General features: G+C 39.7%; 1 protein-coding gene across 3 annotated transcripts; it reads right to left on the bottom strand.

The window, feature by feature from the left end:
- Positions 1 to 93: 93 nt before the first annotated feature.
- golga3 (golgin A3) lies at positions 94 to 14647 on the bottom strand. 3 transcript variants are annotated; one of them, XM_058071062.2, is made up of 24 exons: positions 14550 to 14647; positions 13378 to 13613; positions 12830 to 13108; positions 12238 to 12350; positions 10345 to 11054; positions 10152 to 10260; positions 9666 to 9972; positions 8564 to 8766; positions 8340 to 8477; positions 7995 to 8156; positions 7240 to 7608; positions 6984 to 7061; positions 6309 to 6572; positions 5837 to 5931; positions 5328 to 5544; positions 4818 to 4961; positions 4519 to 4716; positions 3828 to 3944; positions 3551 to 3690; positions 3114 to 3246; positions 2849 to 2971; positions 2595 to 2759; positions 1660 to 1826; positions 94 to 1552 (listed from the first exon to the last, which is right to left on the bottom strand). In XM_058071062.2, the coding sequence occupies exons 2-24, from the start codon at positions 13484 to 13486 to the stop codon at positions 1360 to 1362; spliced, it is 4533 nt and encodes a 1510-aa protein (XP_057927045.2). In that variant the 5' UTR covers positions 13487 to 13613; positions 14550 to 14647; the 3' UTR covers positions 94 to 1359. The 3 variants fall into 3 exon arrangements, with proteins under 3 accessions (XP_057927045.2, XP_057927046.2, XP_057927047.2); XM_058071063.2 differs by having other exon boundaries at positions 12953 to 13108; XM_058071064.2 differs by lacking the exon at positions 12830 to 13108.
- Positions 14648 to 14768: the final 121 nt, after the last annotated feature.

The following is a 14768-nucleotide window of genomic DNA, read 5'->3' as shown; positions in this document are numbered from 1 at the left end:
TAGTCGGGTTACTAATTCGATTACTTTTTGGTAAAGTACTTACTGATATAGTTCTACAGTAGTTACTTCAAACAGTTAAAGGAAATACAAGTACATTTCAAACAATTAGATATTTCAACATCAGTCCATTTTAATCATTGGAAAAAAGAAAACTTAACATGACAATGACAAGTTTCAGTTTCGTAACGCAGATGAATATTGTTGTTGTTGAACACATTTGAAGCCATTCCCTTTTGAAATAGATAATCGTTGTACAGTTCAGGGTTTAAACGTTTAAATTCCCTTCCCGGCAACTGCAGAAAGAAGCTCCATTCTTTTGCTGAATTGGAACACACAACCTCACCAGAAATACCAAATTTCTATTTGATAGCTTGCAATGTTTCCTCTTTACACCAATAAACAATGATTCATTTACACTGATTGAAGAAAATATATATATTAACCTCTGGAAACTATTAACTTATCCCAGCAGCCATCATTAAACTATATAAAGTAAGTTTAGAATTTGATAACAGTAGTCATTTATCACCTTGTACCACACATAACAAATGAAAATGTATGTAAGTAGTAACAACTTTGCATTGGGCAACTTCCATTTGAGTTGTGTGGATCAACTGGCAAGCTGTCAGTTAATGTTGCCCATTCATGCATATTTTCACACAATATATTTTACATCTTACACAAATTAGTATGCTCATTCAACCATTACAGTATGCTAAAAAATGCTTAAGGCTTTTTTTCCCCCACAAACAAATTACTGCAGTCCATGCCAGAAAAAACACACCATACATAACTGAGTAATGGTTACAAACATGAAGAGGACCCACTGCATTTTAACAAAAGGCAACAAAAATGGTAATAAGTGTGCATGGTTATATGACAACGTGCAATAATGTTCCATCACCAGCTGCTTACACGTGTTAGTTAAATCCGAGAGGAATGACATCAGCCATGTACAGGCACAAAGAAATGGAAGAACAGTTCCCAGCCAATTACGCTGACTTACCACATCTCTTTCAAATATTGTCAGTTAATAATTACAAATTATTAGGAGAAGAATAATTTCAAGTGATAACCGAATCATTGTTGTAAGTTCAACCAAAATATCAGGGTTTATCTAGGGGAAGGTTGTTGTAATTCATTTACTCGTAATAAATAAATACATTTGAAAAGGGGACAAACAAATATAAACAATTGTCAGAATGGAAAATAAAGCTATGACAGATAATGTTTTACCCTAAAATAAATGAGAATGCCAAATGTTGGCAGCAATTGTTAATAAAAGGGAAATGGAATAAAGGGCTAACAATGGCTTGGTGGATAAAACTCCACTGTCATCATAGCCTGAGAAAAGTGTTTTCATGACTGTGGGTGATCCACCTCATTATTATTTTCCATCACCATGTTGTGTAGTGATCGTGATGCATCAGAGATGTTGTTTTGAAGCCCCAGTTGAGTCAGTCCTTCCTCTGTGTTTGGCCATGAGCTCATTGACTCATGCACTGTTACTGTGTGCTCTTCCATCTGCTTTTGGAGGCTGTCCATCTCCTCCCTGACAAAAAAAAAAAAATACAATCATTGCACATGCAGAATAGACTTGGGAAAGCTGTCTTCTATTGCATACGGAGGCAATATGAATCAAGCGCGAGCGCATCTTACTTGAGCTGCCGTAAACAGTTGTGCAAGTTGTTGAGGGGCTCCTTGTTAACCGATGTTGAAGGTTTTAGCAACTCATCGAGCAGTGAAGCAGGCACTGGGCAGTCTGGGATCTTGACCGGCGTCACAGGGTTGGAGGGGTTCCCCTCATTTTTCAACTCCATTCGTTGCTGTTCCGATACCATAATTGCATGAGCTATGTTGATCATTCTTAGGGAAATCAATATATGGATACTGCAGCTTGGCAGCAACCAGTGTGAAATGCTAGAACACCACCACAAAGTTTCAATTGCACGTACTGTGTTTTTAGATATAGTAATCAATGAATGGATACAGTAGAGCCCTGCTTTTCAAAACAATATAATTTCATGTATAACCCACAAGGTATGCTGGGCAACTTTCATATAGGCAAAGTGTGCGTATGGGCGTCCCAGCGTGCATTGCAGATTATAAATTAGCACAAAATAGTATTCTTTTGCACATATACAAGTGTGCAAGTGTGTAACCAGCATCATCCGTATGGTGCAGTCACATCGTATCTTCAACATGTGCTACTTAATGTGTTACTTTTGGTTGCACGGTCAATAATGCAGGCATTTGGGTTGATAAGCTGCTGTTGGTTTGTGATGCGCCAGTAAGAGTGTAAATATCAAGCTGATTTCACCGCATACATAGAACATCTCAAGAATGTTGTTTGTGTCTGACTGCTTTCCGTATGAATCAAGCTTTACCAATGTGGGACAAATGAAATTGATTTTCTATCAATAAATTATGTGTTTTTCAACAAAATTAAAAAGAAAAGTTTATGTTGTGTATTCGGAATTGGAGTTCCTGCAAGTAGTATATTAAGAACCACACTTTTAGATTGTTGTTTGGTTGCTGAAAACATCTATCAATCTAAAATGTCACAGGTCAAGTCAAGCAAATCGATGCATCACCTTCTTTAGACGGTTTTGTTTGAGGTCCTGCTTGAGTTGCTGGTTCTGTAGCAGGACCGTCTTCATGCTGTTCCTCAGCTCACCCACTTTTGCTTGGAGCATAAACTTGTCCTTCCGTGTACCACTCAGCTCCTCCTGGACTGTTTCCAACTCAACCTTGATGTTCTGTGAAAAAGAAGAGGATAAATAGACTTATTTGAAAAAGGAGCACATCATTTACGTTATTTGATGTTTTTGTGAAAATGAATACTGGCCTGCAAAGCTGTCTGCAAATTGTCCAGCTCTCTGTGGTGGCACTGCCCTATCATCTCCAACTGCTGCTTCTGAGCCTCAATCTCCCTTTGCCTCTGTTCGACCTCCCACTTCAGGTCTTCAACCTGTGAAGGCAGTCCATGTTAGACTTTGACTTATTTATTATATTTATCATGACATTATTATTAATAATATTACATATTATATATATTTTTACATGTTGCATTTTCATTACAGTCTCCACTAGAAAATAATTAAACTCCTTACTTCTTGATTAGTGAGGGGCTGTTTTGACATTTCTTCATCTAGTTGTTTCTGAAGGATCTGGAGCTGGGAATGGGCCTCAGCCAGCTCTTCTTGAAAGCTAGAGATCTCCCGGGCATGCTTCTCATCCTGAGATCTGTACAGTAGATATATCAGATGATAAATAGGTTTAAAAAATGAGCTAAATGAGCTAAGGTAATAAAAAAATCAACCAGTTTACATGGAGAATGCTAGTGATAACATTATATTAAAGATTTAATGTATAAATGCAAATAGCCATGCTTGAGATTTATTTTCCAGCACATTGCCTTTATAAAAAAAGTATGTAAAAAAAACAGTTCCTGAGACCCTAATCGATGAATACAGGATATCTACACTCTACTTTTCCAACAAAAGCAGTATTTATTATTTGCATATGCATCTGTATTCTTTATGCGTACTGTAGATTGTGGGCTTCATGTTGCAGAGCTTTGACCAAGTCCTCTTTGGCCTGCAGGTCTTTCTTGATCTCAGACAGCTCCAACATGGCTGCCCTGTAGTGTCTCCGATTGTGGGCTGCTTCAGCCTTTGCTACTGCTACCTGAAAGATGCAGTACATCATTAGGCACCAAAAAGCTGTCCAAAACCAACTACATAAAATTAAAATCTTTGTCAAGTTTTTATTTTGAATTAGTTAAAAAAGGCAACTACTGTTGGACTGAGAGCTACTGAGAGTACCTGTTCTTTAAGATCTTTAACTTTGGTTTTCTCTTTTTCCAAGGCAAGCTGTAGAGTTTGCACCACCTGTTTCATTTGTTGATCCTCTTCTTCTTTGCGCTTAAGAACAGCTTGAACCTGAAGGAAGATGAGTATTAAAAATGAGGAGCGGGTCGCTCTTTGACAGGAGCCAATCATCTGGTGGACTTCCATCCATCCACCCACCATTCATCTAATCATCCAGCTTCTACTCCAATGAAATGCTTTGCTCAGAAAAAATGCATTATGGGCAATGATGAAAACAGTTTATTATATGTAATTTATTATATTAGATATACCGTTTGAATGTTAAGCTGCCGTGTGATGAGTTTAGTGTTATTTGTAGGACAAATGAGTCACACTGTTATATTGAGTAATGACCTGCTGCAACTCCCAAAGGGTTGTTGATAAGCTCATTCTCAGTTTTTTTCATTGCTCATGATTGGCCCCTGTCAAATTGGTTGCCTGGTCCTCAAGGACTTGTGCATGCCACAATATGTAACTTTATGATGTGGACATGTGCGGTTTATAGAAAGGTGCGGATTATATACTGTATGTACAAATCGGTTTTTCATCTAAATTGGGGGTGTGGAAAAAGAAAATTCTATTCATGGTTTTGACAAGACTGTTTCATTCAATTTCATTTGATAAAACACGTTTCAATTTCCTTTACCTGCAAGTTGAGCTGTACAAGATCAGCCTCTCGCCGAGCTAAAGCAGATTCCAAGATATTGGCATGTTCTCGCAGTGCACCGTGAGACTGTGTCAGTCCAGCCAATTTTCCTTTTTCATGTTCTAGCTCAAGTGCTAGCTTCTTGTTGGCATCTTCTAGTTTTCGAATGCGCTTCTTGAAGCATCGTGACTCTTGAAGCTTTGAAGAAATGATAATACATAACATTATTATAACATTTAATCATACAAATATGGAAATAGACAGCAAAGTGTTGAGTGATACAATATCTGATAGCTCACCTCGTCTTCCAGTTCCAGTACCTTCTCCTGATAATCTTCCAATTCTGTGGAAGTGAGGTTAATGACTTCCTGTAGCTCCTTCTCTAACATTGTCTTGCTTTTAGTCACAGCCTGCAACTCCGTCTGAAGAGCTTCAATCTTCGCCTGAGTGACAAATTAAGCCAGGTGTTTTTTTTTTATTGTCATTACCGGTATTTTAAAACATCAGAAATAGAGCCTACAACTCAATGCAAGGCCGCCTGTAAATTTATGATGACGTGATTAAGTGCAGTAAGTCATTTAGAAATGTGGTTACAGTAGCATTCTTACAGTGTAAATGTTGTTGTTGTATTCAAAACTTTTCATGATACCCAGTACACCCATGTGTATGAGATACATACTGTAGAATAATTAAAATGACTAATTTCATTTTAGAACAGGTGGGGTAATGTATATGGAAAGAAAATCTCAAAAGATCAGTTGTTTGAATATTGCAAATTGCGCTTAAGATTGATGATTTCTGGATTATACCTGCAGGACTTGGTTGTTTCCTCCATCCGACAACTGGGCTTTGAGCTTAACCAGCTCTGTCTCAGCCGCCTCCTTGTCAGTCACGGCCTCTTGCAGTCTCCTACTTAGGATTCCCACAGCATTCTCATAGGCCTTGTGTTTGACCTTCATCTCCTTCTGAGCACTGGTCAAATCTGTCCCCAGCCGCTTCATCCGAACCTTCTGTTCTGAGATGGCTCTGTTTCAAACAAATAATAAAAAATAAGGTTAAAAATACATCATAACAAGATGTTGATTATATTGAAGACATAGAATATTTGTGCTCAGTGTACATGTAGGTTTCATAGGTCTCAGATTGAACTGAGATTGTCTTTCAAAAGGATTTGTGATGTCACAAATCTGGCTCATAAGCACAGACACAATGTAAGCAATGACATTATTTCATAATACATATGGTACTCATCATGTGCCAAAGAAATGAATTGGCAGTCCTTCACATGTAAGAAATCTTGATGAAGACGACAACTTACTTTTTGGCTTCTGCTTCCATTTTCTCCACTTGTTTTCTCAGAACATCATTCTCTTGTGTCACTGCCACCAGCTGACTCTGATCAAACTGTAAAGACTGAGAGGGAAAAATATCAATACAATGGATCCCCGCAAATTAATGAATTTTTGGTCAATATTTTTTTCTCCAAAAATGTTTTCTTCAAGGAAAACACGTCATTCACCCTAGGTTGGTAGTAATTTATAAATATGTAAGATCAACATCAAGCTGGTAGGAGGGTTTTGAGAGAGAGAGAGGAGCAAGCCGCATGTTAAAAACATTTTTAATAGTTGTATCAATTACTACCGGATTTTTGACATTGTCTGGTAGGCATGAACGTAAATCCTGTGAAAAGGGGTTCAAATTTCACTTTATGTATCATCTACTGTACTTAAATCATCAGCATCAACTTAACAAATACCGACAAAATTGAAAAGGACTTCTGCTGTAATTACCTGGATCTGTGTTTCAAGCTGGTCTCGTTCTCTTTGAATGTCTTGCAAATGCAGTTCCATGTTATTCATATGCTCCTGGACTCTGAGCACTTCTTTCTGCAGCCGGGCCTGCTCCAACTCGGCCTTCTGCTTCTCACCCTCAGCATCCATTACCGCTTGTTTAAGGTCCTTTACTTCTGCCAAAAGACGCTTTTTAGTAGACTTGAGCTCACTGATTAATTGTTCTTTGGAACTGGCATCCCGGCGGTAGGCTTCCACCATCACCTGTGAAATTTAGAAAATTAGAATATACCCTTTAATATAAACCACTTCATCAGTCATGCTTCCACAACCATGTTGAATCAGAATAAAATGTGTTTGTGGCCTCCAATCATGAAAATGCCATGTATGAAAGCAAACAGCTTGAATAAACTGAAGCCTTAGAATTACTGTCAAATCACTCCCACTTTATAGAGCTTTTCAATGGAAACTAAGCAGCAGCCACCATTTCTCCATCCAGTAAGGCGGATCAATCAACACTCTGTTCATTAGAGAGTAGACAGCCATTTGGTTCTACAATACATCCTCCCACGACAGCATCAGTATTGGGAGGTTCTGCCAAGAATATTATGTAAAGGGAAAATATTGCACTTCCAACTGGCAGCTTCCATTAACTTTGTAATGCTGATGTGTTACCTTTTGTTGTTGGAACTGTTCCTTTAGTTTCTGAGCTTGTTTCTTCAGGGAACTATTTTCTTGTTTTAGCGTTTCAATCTATAACAAAGCAAATACACATCATTACTCATCTAAAACAATGCAGTGGAACAGTAATGAGAGAAATTGAAATCTATTGTAAAATTAAATACATTTAACAAGGAACTTCTATTAATTCATTGGCAATGTATCTGTATTTCTATAGTAACTTGATGTGCAGCTGACATTTGTTTCGCACCTGATTGGATTTGACCTGAACTTCCTGTTTGAGTTGATCTAAGACATCCGAAGCCACCAGAACGCCCTCTCCTAGTCGTTCAGCACTCTCATCAAGTTGGCTCTTGTCGGCTCTGGCCGCTTGCAAAGCCACCTCTAGAACAATCTTCTCGTTCTGCAGGTACTGGATGTTGTCATCCTTGCTATTGGTCTCTGCCTGCAGCTCAGCCAGCTGGGCTTCCAGCTCGAGGTACCGAGCCTCGAGCTGGTTGATTGACTGTTCTTTGGTATGCAAGTTCTCCTGAGTGGTGGTCAGCTGTTGCATCAGCTCCAGATGTTCTCTCTGGAGAGACTGCAGCTGAATGTCCTTCTGAGAAAGGTTCAACTTCATCTGAGGGAAACAAAAAAAATATATATATTATTTAAACACATCGGGCTCCATTTTCGTAGACCAGGCGCCTGCCCAGCGACGCGCCAACGGGGTGTGGCCAGCGCACTTTGCGATTTTGTGAGTGACGCAGTCCAGCGCAGCAAGACGCACCCACACCTCCATCCCTCCCACAGGCACAAATGGCAAAGAGGGAGGAGAGAAGGCGTGAGAAGGTTTAACACAGCCAAGTGTAATCTTAACCAACCAAACGAATGCCTCGCCCCCCAAAATAAATGGTTCCTCCAAATAAAATTTTTTGAATATGACAGCTCCACTCATCTCTCACCTCCGTGGCATCATCTGCATGTGTCTTAATCCCTCAAATGACAAAAATGAACAATCCCTACCTGTTCTAGTTCCATTTCCAGGTTGCTGGCTGTGTTGGCCAGTTTTATTAAGCGTTCTCTTTCTTCCTCAAACTCTTCTAGTTTCTGCTGCAGGTCATCTTCAACTATGTTCTTAGCATCCTGGATCTGCTTGTAAGCGGCTTCCTGGGTCATCATGTCTGCCTATAAGATTGACAGTAAAAAGGTCCTTGTAAAATATACATTTTCATTTGAAATAATTGATCTGAAAATTCTACATTATTCAGAGTATGAAATGTTTTTTGCCATAAATCTACAAAGTTTTTTTTTTTATACGCTACTGTCTCTGTTGAAATATTCAACAAACAGATGTACGGAAAACAGTACCTCAATGCTCTGCAGCTGAACAGCAATACGCTCTTTTTCCTTGATAGAACGGTGTTGGGTCTCAGAGAGTTGGTGGGACAGAGTCACATTCTCCAGCTTCAGATGTTCAAGAACACCAATCTGGGTCATTTTTCCTGCCTAGAAATGAAAAAAAAATGTTTCATATACATATGTACTGGGAACGTTTGTCTGATGTAAATCGTAAAAAGAAATGTCCATCTTACCTGCATGTTTGCCATTTCACTTTGCAATCGTACTCGTGCTTCCTGAGCCATGGCGAGCTGCTGTTGGTACCACTGCCTGACCTGCTGGAGTGAGTCAATCTCTGCCTGGGAGGTTTTCAGTCGGCTCTGTAGGGTATTGCGCTCCAGCTGGACCTGCTGAAGCTGGTTCTGAAGACCACCCATCTGTAGTCGCATTTCCTGGACTATACAATTTAACAATAAATATGTAATATGAATCACAACAGTGTTTTTTTTGTTGTTGTGAGAGCTACCTTTGCAAAATGAAAACTGGCCAAGAGCTACTCATTTTTGTTATATTTTCACATCTTATTTTAGCGCAAACAAACCAAATATGCTTACTTTACCAGAACATTTACAAAATGCTGATATCCACCACTCATTTTGTGTTTCAGAATGTATTTCTTTTGTTCTCACACTAAAGTAAAAACCTGAATGAAAAGCAGCAGGCTTGCATGTGCTTCATGTGGTCATGAAGGAGTGGGGTGAGGGTCTACTACCTGGTGCCTGCGGGCACCGCGTTGGTGACCCCTGTATTACAATAAAAGATTTTTGGTGTCCAAAAAGGGGCTGCACTTTTAAGGTGGCAGGCTAAATGCACAAAAAGTAAGTGAAAGGTTTACGCCATATATCTGATAATGCCATCCATTTTCTACCGCTTATCCTGTTGTGGTGAGCAGTGACATATTCAAGTTGACTCTGGGAGAAAAGGCACACTACACCTTAGACTGGACTGGAAATCTGGATGACCTTGAGACAAGTGAAACTAAAATGTAACATAAATTGACATATATTGAACCCCCATGATGCTGCATTAGCATAAATGAGCGGGTGATCTTTGTGACATCATCCTTTGTGTGAGTGAGGCAATAGTGTTTTTCCAAGACAGCAGGTTGTCATAGATCTGCAGCCTATGTTCCCATTAAATGCTGGGAATCAGTGTGTTGGGTAAGAATCTTCCTAAAGACAAGTTGAGAACACTTATGACACAGGTAATCTAAATTAATGGAATTATCTGGGAAAAAATAGAGCAATCATTATAAATAACCTTAATTGTTTTATTCTGTGTTGGCTGAGGTCTCACCTGTACTATCCCTTGATGTGAGAGTTTCTTGCATTTCTTCCACCTTCCCCATCAGCCTGTTGTACTGGTCTTCAGCTACCTTCAGGTCATTGCTCAGAGATGCCAGGCTGGCATTTTTGCTCTCTAAATTGCCCTGGAGTTCCACCATTGCCCTCTCTAACTGGCTAGAGCTCTGCCGCAGTGTGCCCACTTCTGTCATAAGGACTCTGTGCTTCTCCTGGCTGTCCTGAGACTCAGCCTTCTGAGCCTGCAACTGAGCATTCACTGTGGCAAGCTGGGCCTGCAGCTCCATCTTCTCCTTGAGAGCCTAGTGGCCAGGACAAGATCATAAGAGTTTATTCCAAATTATTCAGCCTTTCTAAGTCATTATGACTCTCGACAACGACTCAATGTAACACTAATGAAGAAAGATTATAATTCATATAATAGAGCAGTAACACACTCTGGCACACTTTCCTCTTACTGTTTGTTTGGCCTCATACTAACCTGGTTGGCTTCAGATGACAAAGATTCCAGTTGGCCCTCAAGTCTCATTTTTTCTTTCAGCACATGGAGCATTTCATCATGTCCCATCACAGAACTCTCTAACGAGACACTGAAAAATGTCATCAATATTTGTTAAAGTAATGAATAACTAATAAATTATATTGTCTCAGTCCTGCCACACATGAATAAATACCTGCTGGAAAAGCTGTCTCGGCGACTGCGTGGTTCTACAGAGCCTTCTTGCTCTCCGTCCAGAAGGTGCTGCTCATCACTAGCCGCCTGCAAGACTTCCTGCAGGGAGGGAAATTGACCCATGGCCTCTGGAGCAATTTCCCGTCCCTCAACTGTGTAAGGCCCCTGATGTCTGTCCATAGCAGCAGAGAGCATTGCATATGTTCCCCGAGTTGACATGCTGCTGTATGATGAGCTGTCGCTATCATTACCATCATTCCCTGGCCTCGCTTCTAATTCACTTCCATCAATCTCAGAGACATTGTCCCCGACCTGCAAAGAAGCTTTGGCCTGTCCTTCTCCTTCACAGGTGATGGTTTCTGACATCACACTGACCTCTGACAGGGTGGCTACAGAGCTGATGGTGGACTGGATGGAGCTCATGGTGTTGTCTGCGGTCTGTACTCCACCTCCGCCCTCACCATAATTTTCTGAAGACTTGTAGTCAGCCAAGGAGTGAATCTTGCTTGTGCGGGGGGATTTGGATTTCTTCTCCTTGGGGGTTGGAATTCCTAAGCTTCCCAGTTTGGGACCACGAGGCACACTCGTCCTCAGGAAAGAATACTCCTTGGTCATAGCAACTGCACTGGCTCTGGGAAGAGCCTCAGGATGCAGCATTAGCTCTGGATCCAGAGTACTGGATGGTCTGCTTTTTGGAGTGCTGCGGTGAGACTAAAAAAAGAACAATTTGTTATTTTAGTAATATGCTAGTTGGTTTTAAGTTGCTATGCCTAGAGTACACTGCAAGGTTGCACTCACAATGGCCATTCTGTGCACAAAGTTGAGAGGTACGCAGACTCGACCAATTTAGACGTGTCATATAATTAATGGGATTAGTTCCCCTATCTGTTATTAATGAAAACCACCACCTTGCACAATATCAATACAGATCTGCCAACCTTGAAGAAACTATGGAATTAACTGCTACACATTCGCTAAAGTGGGAAGTATGCCCAATGAATGAGTCCTACACACAAAAAAATAGTCGACTTATCACACTGTTCAGTGACCACCCACTGCACAGACTTTGGACTTTAGGTGACCGAACATTTTAGAGGTAACTATACAAGCCGATTTTATCAAAAAGAAATCTGACTGTGATGGAGTGGATCAATACACTACAAAGACAAACTCTTTGAAATATAAGAAATTTGCTTTTAACTTTTTCTGTATTCTTCTCAAATATTTTGCTGGCATCTGTAATTCATCGTCTGGAGCTACTTTAATGGTTTGAAGATTTGCTTGAATGTTTAGTAGATTTTGTTTAGTAGATCTGTAATGCAATGCTTTGCAAAAGTTCTGATTTTGTAGACGGCAAGCAAATATTTTGCCTCTATTTCTTGTCGAAGATGAGTTCATTATAAATCTTTTTTTTGCGCTTACATAAACTTTTACTTTCTGCATTTTTGGTTGTTCCTTGAACGTTAATTTTGTTATGATGGACTAACATAACTTTCACCAAATTAATGTATGTGGGCGTCATTTTCACTACTAGTTAACTTAATGTCTTGCTAAGACCACCCTTGTTTGCCCCTGTGTGCTTCAGCCCATGATGACTGCAACCGGACGTCTTATGCAACCCGGCAATAGGTTAATACACTCAAAAATTGAAATACTGACTTTCATTACATTTATTTTATCAACATGTTCCACATATGTGTGTTATATTAGTTAAAAGCAAAAACATTTTTTTCTTAGGATAGGACCTATCCTAACCTAACCACCAGACTATATGTACTCTCTATTTTGAATCTCTTCATTACCTACTTACTGAAAACCATTCACAAATACATGAAAGATGGATGTAAAAATGGGTGTGATAACAATGACACATTGAAAACGACTATCAACTCACCCTCTCCTTCTGTCTTTGCACTCTGTACTGTTTAAGTTGCTCTTCAAGGCGCCGGCGAGCCTCCAGACGAATCTTCTCCTCATTTTCCATCTCCAACGAAGGCTTCTGGTTGGCTATAGAGCAAGAACATTATTCAGCCTTCTGAAAGAAAAATGTCACCATAACTGCAACTCGTGAACTCAGAATATCGTGTGGATATTCTGAGTTCCTAATGCAATGGTTCAGCTTGCATCAAGCGTGTTATTTCAAAGCTTGAAACTTCGTTAGTAAAAAAATATATATACATAAAAATAAGTACTGCAATTCACGTCACTATTCCAGCACCACGTGACAGTTGAGAGATTTATTTCAGACGACAGTAACAAAGTGAAACACCATTGCAAATCAAGCACCTTCTAATCAAGCCATGAAATTCCTATGGATGCTGCACAAAAGTCATTTTCCCTGACTATGTACCCAGAGAACAAGCACAGAAGAGGTAATACATGTGTTAGTTTTGAATAACAAAGATTTCCAGCAAAATGGGCTTCAACAGGGGGGTGGCACATGGGGGGCATTCACGCTATATGCTTACACTTAAATGTATGCTTACACAATTCAGTCTCCTGCATAGGCATACTGAGTCTGAGTGACTGCAATGCATCACCCCTGTGAACTGTGACCTCAGCAGCGGCCTGCTCAGGTTCAAGCATCATGGGCGGATAAGCAGTCACACCTGCGGTGGCCTCTTGAGTTTGGGAGTTGCCTGGGGAGCTTGTGCTCTGCGGTAGTGCTGGCGGAGACACGGACCCATTAATATGGGAGCTCCCAGCAAAACCAATGCCCTCTGACAGTTCTTCTCCATTTGGCATCACATCTGAGCTGACAGAACCTGAAATAGCCCCAAGGGATGTGACAGTGAGTCATCGCTGGCATTACACTGTTGGAGAATGCAAAGGTACTGTGATGTGTGTTGGCAAACTGGCTGAGCAACTTTTCACCATACGCAAGTGGAACACCAAAAAAAAATGTAATTGATCAAAAAAATGTAAGTCCTTTCAGTATCATACTCATACACATCATCGCAGATTTTGGTGTGTGTGAAGACAAACAATAACTATTATTAGTTTATTATTCCATCAAGGAAGAATCTGCACTCACCATTGTGTATACTCTTGTTTGCATTTGGAATGCCGTCAAGCCCTTGTTGCTTTTCACTTTCCAGGTTGCAGACTACAGCCTCTCTGGACTGTTCAGCATTCACCTCCATTTGAACAGTGGATTATTTCTCAATATCCATTGCTGTAATGTAACCAAAAACGATAATATGGCTGGATCCTCATTGGAACACCATACTCAGCAGCAGGTGAACTGCTTCCAGGAACCGGAAAACAGCCCTAAAAACACAAAACAGCAAGCTTAACACATGCATGGATGACACAAACAAAGCTCAGATAGTTTATTTTGAACATGCCTAAAAAGGTTACATTGCTACGTATCACATTGTTTATGGTTAAATAATTCAGCATGTCTGAGGAGTAGAAAGTGGCAGCTTATTAAATCCTTAAATTCTCCGTGTCACTGCAGTTGAGTCAGTATTTGTTGAATGTGTACAGTTTTACATTTTGTAGGTAGCCTTTTCAACAGTAACAATTAATTTTAAAAATCAATAAAGGAGTAAAGTTGACAAGACACATTGTTGGCTAGTAAATACAGAATGTAACATACCTCAAGAACATAATAATGCAATTCAGGTTTAACAGTTCAATACCTATTACTGCGTTCGTTTAGATTAACTAGGTGTAGTGAGATTGAAAACCAAGTAGTAGGTTCAACGCAACAAAGAGTAAGAACAGTAAGAAATAAAGACTAGCTTTGCTGTTGTCTGAACCACAGAAACATGCAATGTTCAATGCAATGCTCATCCTTTAAACAACAAAGTTATGCACTGAAACTACTACTAGTAGTAGTTAACAAAATTGATTAATGGGTTTGTGTCACGCGAAACAACAACCGCAAAAAATACGTATTGTATGTAATGTAGCGAAAACGCTGTTAGCGACACCAAATGCTAAATTTACAGGTACGTATTAGCCCACGTATCTAGTAAATGGTGTTAGCTAGCTGTACTGTATGTTTACGAAGGGGGAATCTGTCAAGCTAGCATCAAAGTTGCTAACGCAAGTAGCTAAAACAGCCGGAAGGCCGTGTTTAGGATATATTTACAAAAGCCTGAAAATGAGAGTATCTAGTTTGACACGTTTTAAATACCAGGGCAGTAATTATGAAATGACAAATTGCTTCGAGGCATCAAAATTTTTCTAAAGGCTCACCAGAACAGCTTCGCCTTTTACTACGTGGCTGTTTGCGTTCCGTCCCTTAAGCGTCCGTCTGGAAACTGTGACTGAAAACATAATTCCTTCTAGATGAGTGTCAGTGTGTTTTCTTCAAAATAAATAAGTAAATAAATACCTTACGTACAGGAATGCTTGTGTTATTAAAATATATTAATATATACTAATATATACTAACATATATTATACTTATATGTA

Source organism: Doryrhamphus excisus, linkage group LG3 (assembly GCF_037039965.1).
Source record: "Doryrhamphus excisus strain RoL-2023G ecotype Guam linkage group LG3, RoL_Dexc_Guam_v1.1, whole genome shotgun sequence".
Taxonomy (NCBI): Eukaryota; Metazoa; Chordata; class Actinopteri; order Syngnathiformes; family Syngnathidae; genus Doryrhamphus; species Doryrhamphus excisus.
This window is presented reverse-complemented; position numbering and strand designations above follow the sequence as displayed.

Excerpts from the sequence above, each read along its gene's own strand:
- golga3 (XM_058071062.2), bottom strand. The coding sequence starts at position 13,486 with ATGGAGGTGAATGCTGAACAGTCCAGAGAGGCTGTAGTCTGCAACCTG. Across the intron at positions 13,109-13,377 it reads AAACAAGAGTATACACAATG|GTTCTGTCAGCTCAGATGTG; the intron begins GTGAGTGCAGAT and ends GGGCTATTTCAG. Across the intron at positions 1,553-1,659 it reads AACTGTTTACGGCAGCTCAA|GGAGGAGATGGACAGCCTCC; the intron begins GTAAGATGCGCT and ends TTTTTTTGTCAG.